A 6,000-nucleotide genomic window follows, 5' to 3' on the forward strand; every position below is an offset into this window, starting at 1 on the left:
AGCCAAAATATATAAGGAATTCATACAACTCAACAACAAAAAAACAAACAGCCCAATCGAAAAATGGGCAGAGGACTTGAAGAGACATTTCTCCAAAAAGGATATACAGATGGCAAATAGACATATGAAAAAATGCTCAACATCACTAATTGTCAGAGAAATGCAAATAAAACCCACAATGAGATATCACCTCACCCCAGTCAGAATGGCTATCATCAACAAGACAAATAGTAACAAGTGTTGGAGAGGCTGTGGAGACAAAGGCACCGTCATACAATATTGATGAGAATGCAGATTGGTGCAGCCGTATGGAAGGCAGTGTGGAGGTTCCTCAAAAAATTACGAATAGAATTACCATATGACCCAGCAATCCTTCTCCTGGGTATCTACGCAAAAAAGTCTGAAAACATTTATCCATAAAGCCATGTGTGCTCCAACGTTCATTGCAGCTTTATTTACTGCAATGTAAATAAAGCCAAGACATGGAAACAACCAAAATGTCCTTCGATAGATGAATGGATAAAGAAGTTGTGGTATATATACACAATGGAATACTATTCGGCGGTTAGAAAAGATGAAATAGTACCATTTGTGACAATATGGATGGATCTTGAGATTATAATGCTAAGCGAAGTAAGTCTGACAGAAAAAGTAGAGAACCATATGATTTCACTGATATGTGGTATATGAAACTGAAAACAACAAAAGAACAAGAGAAACAAATGAAGGAACAAAAACTCATAGACGTAGACAATAGTTTAGGTGTTACTAGAGAGTAAGGGGGAATAGGGGCTCTAGAAGAGGGTAAACGGGGTCTCATATATGGTGATGGAAGGAGAACTGACTCTGGATGGTGAACACACAATGTGATATATAGGTTATGTATTAAAGTTACACCTGACATCGATGTAACTTTACTAACAATTGTCACCCCAATAAACTTTAATTAAAGTAAAAAATCCTCTCCTCGGCTCAGGTGATGGGTGGGGTTTCGTTGAACATACTCACCTCCAGGTTTCTGGGCAATAGCTCCCAAAGATATTAGCAGGACCCAGAGCCCTAAAACAGAGAGAGAGGAGGTGAATATGGCTGAGGAATGAGATCCAAAGCACCCACAGAAATAGCTTCTACCATATGGTTAAGTGGACTTTCCCCTTCTACCATCTGGTTAAGTGGCCCCATGGCTCTTAGCAGCATCCCAGTATTTTCCTTTAGGGAGGCTCCTAGACTATCCCACAGGACCTTTTATCTTCCAGAAGCCTCCCAAAGTATTGATAACAGTAGGCTTTTAGTATGGGGATCAAAATCTACACAGACAGAAAATAACATGCACACATATTAGATCGTCTATTCCCATCCATTTTACAACATGCATCTTATGACAAAACTCTACGGACCTGGCCATCTTTATTCAGATACTAATACTAGTTCTTTATCGTTCAGGATCATTCTTCTTTTAAGTGGCTTAAATCAATTTTCACTTCCAGGCTGGCCTGAGATTACACCACTGGTCTTAGGGTTGTACAGAATTAATTTTGAATTTGAGTTCTGCCACTCATCAGTTCTGTCATTTTGTGCAATCTGATCTTTATTTTTCAACATTTTTACTGTTTACTGGGAAATTACAAACATACCAAAAAGTAGAAAAACAGTCAACTGAACCTCTGTGCATCAATCATCCTGCTACAATAATCATAAACGTATGGCCACTTTTATTTCATCTACACCTCTACTCATTCCCCTGCCCCCACTGAATTATTTGGAGACAAATTACAGGCCTTATATTATTTCTCAGGATATATTCAAAGAATAAAAAAATGCATAGGTAATAACAAAAATGTATAGATAATATATTGAGAAATCCCAAGATAAGCCCCCATTTTCCCCTGGCTTCAAGTTCAAAACACTTTCTTCTTCGAAATGTTAGTAGAACTAAACAAAAGCCCTTTTTTGTTACTGTCCTTCTGAGGAGGAGTACAAGAGCAAGTTAGGGTTCAAGCAGAGGACACAGACATTTCTCCAAATGGATAGAGAATACTAACATGGTTTTAATTAAGATACTCTCAATTATACTTACCTGGATAAAATGCAAAATATTTGCTCTCCATTGTGCAGAAACACGAAGACTGAGCACTAGCGGAATTTTGTCTTGATCTGAGAACCAATAATATTTCCTGTTGAAGAAAGTAACTAGTGCCCTAGAAGAACTGACTTGGAAAAGAGCTGGCCAGATGCTTCCTTCCTCTTCCCTCACCCAATTTACTCTTATCAGATCTCTCTGTTCTGCTTTTCGTCTTTTGCTAGCATTACTACTGTTTGGACTGCCCACTTCCTTGTTGATGTTTCTTAATTCCCGATGATGAAAGACTGATGCTGACTCTATTTAGAGGGTCTTTCTAAAATAGTAAATATGCTGGTCCCTAGCCAAGGATACAGTCCAGTACTGTTTGAGCAACAGTAAGACTATGACCTAGCTAATATTCAGAGTGCCTTCTATTAATATATCCTGGGTCTTGAGATATGTTGCTCTCTTTCATTCTTGCTTTTCCCTATTGCTTTCACTCTAGTGATGCCAATCAAATATGAATGTGTTGAGATAGGAAGATGAGAGAATTTACAGTTATTAGTTTTATCGTATCAGGCACATCCCTTAAGATTTTTGTAAGACAAAAATAGTTATTCTCACCAGGGTGTTGGGAGAATTCAATGAGATAAAACAGGTAAAGCACCTGACACATTACATGGTCTACTAGAAATACCTAAAAATTAATATACTTCATACCCTCATTTGTGAAAAGCAATTAATCATGCATATTTAGTTATCTCTATTATTCCACCAACATTATATTACCTTACGAGGTTGGACAATTAAGTTCACAAACTCATCCTAGGAAAAGTTCTACACACCTCATTGCTGAATATCACTATGGTCACCTTCAAAGCAGTCACCTTGGAAAGCTATGCACCAATGCCAGCACCTAGTCCATCCTTCCTTCAAAGCAATTTTGGAACTCTTTCTGGAATGGCCATCAGAGCTGTTATATTGCCCTTGATGTCCTGAATGTCATCAAAATGTCTTCCCTTATCTTTGGGTAAAGAAAGAAGTCATTGGGGGCCAGATAAGGTAGTAGGGAGGGTCTTCCAATACAGTTATTTGTTTACTGGCTAAAAACTCCCTCATAGACAGTGCCATATGAGCTGGTGCATTGTTGTGATGCAAGAGCCATAAATTGTTGGCGAAAAGTTCAGGTATTCTAATTTTTTCATGCAGCCTTTCAGCATTTCCAAATAGTAAACTTGGTTAACTGTTTGTCCAGTTGATACAAATTCATAATGAATAATCCCTGTGAGGGGCCCGGCCTGGTGGCTCAGGTGGTTAGAGCTCGATGCTCTTAACTCCGAAGGCTGCCTGTTCGATTCCCACATGGGCCAGTGGACTCTCAACCGCCAGATTGCCAGTTCAATTCCTCGAGTCCTGCAAGGGATGGTGGGCTGCGCCCCCTGCAACTAGCAAAGGCAACTGGACCTGGAGCTGAGCTGCGCCCTCCACAACTAAGACTGAAAAGACAACAACTTGAAGCTGAACGGCACCCTCCACAACTAAGATCGAAAGGACAACAACTTGACTTGGAAAAAAGTCCTGGAAGTACACACTGTTCCCCAATAAAGTCCTGTTCCCCTTCCCCAATAAAATCTTAAAAAAAAATAATCCCTGTGATATCAAAAAAGGTTAGCAACATCATTGCAACAAGGTCTTGAACTTAATTGTCAGAACTTGCATATTAATTTTTGCTTTTAATTTTCTTAAGTTCCTTAAAATTATTTGATTGTCTCCATATCATAATCTCAAGATAAACAAGGCTAGTATTGCTATCACACTTAAAAGACTTAAAAGTTTTATACCTTATTTTTATTTTGAATTGACAAATTATACAACTACACATATGACTGTTAAAATTGTTTCTCATAATTATAGGCTAATATCCCTGATGAATTTAGACAGAAAAATTCTCAATAAAATACTAGCAAACCAATTCAGCAACACATTAAAAAGATCATTCACCAGGACCAAATGGGATTTATCCTTGCGATGCAAGAATGGTTCAGCATATGCAAATCAATCAATAGGATACATCTCATTAATAAAATGAATTAAAAAAATCATGTGATCATTTCAATAGATGCAGAAAAAAAAATCTGCAGCTGTTTTACATATATTCATGGTAAAAAATAAACTCTTAAAAGTTCAACATAGAAGGAAAATATCTCAACACAATAAAATCTGTATATGACAAGCCCACAACCGACATCATACTCAATGATAAAAGGTTGAGAGCTTTTTCTTTAAGATTAGGAATAAGACAAGGATGCCTCCTCTTACCACTTTTATTTAACACAGTCCTGGAGGAACTAGCAACAGAAGTTAGGCAAGAAAAAGAAATAAAATCTACCCCCCAAATTTGAAAACATTTATCCGTAAAGATATATGTACCTCTATGTTCATTGCAGTATTATTTATGGTGGCCAAGACATGGAAACAACCGAAGTGTCCTTCAATAAATGATTGGGTAAAGAAAATGTGGTACACATATGCAATGGAATATTGCTCAGCCATAAGAAAAGATGAAATACTGCTATTTTGACAATATGGATGGATCCTGAGATTATCATGCTAAGTGAAATAAGTCAGACAGAAAAAGTCAAGAACCATATGACTTCACTCATATGTGGGATATAAAACTGAGAGCAACAAATGAACAAGACAAGCAAACGAAAAAAATCATAGATACAGACAACAATTTAGTGGTTACCAGAGAGTAAGGGGGGAGCGGGGATTGTAGAAGAGGGAAAAGGGGGTCAAATACATGGTGATGGAAGGAGAACTGACCCTGGGTGGTGAACACACAATGCAATATAAAGATGATGTATTATAGAAATGTACACTTGAAACCCATATAATTTACTAAAGAATATCACCCTAATAAATTTAATAAAACATACCTCAAAAATAAATAAAAATAAAACATTTTGAAGTGTACAATTCTTTGGCATTAAGTACTTTCTCACTGTTATACAATCATCACCTCTATCCATCTCCAGAACTTTTTTGTCATCCCAAACTAAAACTTTGTACTCATTAAACACTAACTCTCCATCCCCTTTTCCCGCAGAGCCTGGAAACCACCTTCTGCGTCTATGAATCTGAGTACTCTAGGTACCTCATATAAATGTCAATTGTATAATATTTCTCCTTTTGTATCTGGCTTATTTTACTTAGCATTAATATTTGCAAGTTTCATCCATGTTGTAGCATGTGTCAGAATTACATTCCTTTTAAAGGCTGAATAATATTCCACTGTATATACTCACTGCATCTTGTTTGTCCATGCATTTGTTGATGGACATTTGGGTTGTTTCCACATTTTGACTATTGTAAATAATGCTGTTATGAAAATCGGTGTACAGATATCTGTTTCTCTCACTGCTTTCAATTCTTTGGGGCATGTAACTAGAAGTGAAACTACTGGATCATATGATAACTCTATTTTAAGTTTTTTAGGAATTGTTGCACTATTTCCTATAGCAACTGTGTCATTTTCCATTCTCATCAGCAAAACTCCAGGGTTCTAATTTTATCACAATCTTGCCAACACTTATTTTATGTTTCAGTTTTTTATTTATTTTTAAAATAATTTTTTATTTTACAATTACAGTTGACATACAATATCATATTAGTTTCAGGTGTACAACATAATGATTGGACATTTATATAACTTATAAAGTGTTCACCCTAATAAGTCTAGTGCACATTGGACACCATACATAGTTATTAAAATATTATTCGGTTTATCCCCTGTGTTGTACTTTATATCCCCATGACTGTTTTTATACCAGGACATTTGCATATCTTAATCCCTTCCCCTTTTTCACCATCCTGTTAACTCTCCTCCAATCTGGCAGTCATTAAATGTTCTCTGTATCTATGAGTTTGTTTCTGTT

At 36.6% G+C, this 6,000-nt stretch overlaps 1 protein-coding gene across 1 annotated transcript in view; it reads right to left on the minus strand.

Annotated features, from left to right (window-relative positions):
* The window catches only part of LOC109439420 (adhesion G protein-coupled receptor E2), a 41,933-nt gene extending 39,685 nt beyond the window's left edge, over positions 1–2,248 (minus strand). The window contains exons 1-2 of the mRNA XM_019719726.2: positions 2,078–2,248; positions 1,009–1,059 (exon numbers count right to left, since the gene is read on the minus strand). Coding sequence (XP_019575285.2) covers positions 1,009–1,059; positions 2,078–2,108 — 82 coding nt within the window. The 5' untranslated portion in view covers positions 2,109–2,248. The remainder of the gene's footprint in view (positions 1–1,008; positions 1,060–2,077) is intronic.
* Positions 2,249–6,000: the final 3,752 nt, after the last annotated feature.

This window comes from Rhinolophus sinicus, linkage group LG07, assembly GCF_036562045.2.
Source record: "Rhinolophus sinicus isolate RSC01 linkage group LG07, ASM3656204v1, whole genome shotgun sequence".
NCBI classification, from domain to species: Eukaryota; Metazoa; Chordata; class Mammalia; order Chiroptera; family Rhinolophidae; genus Rhinolophus; species Rhinolophus sinicus.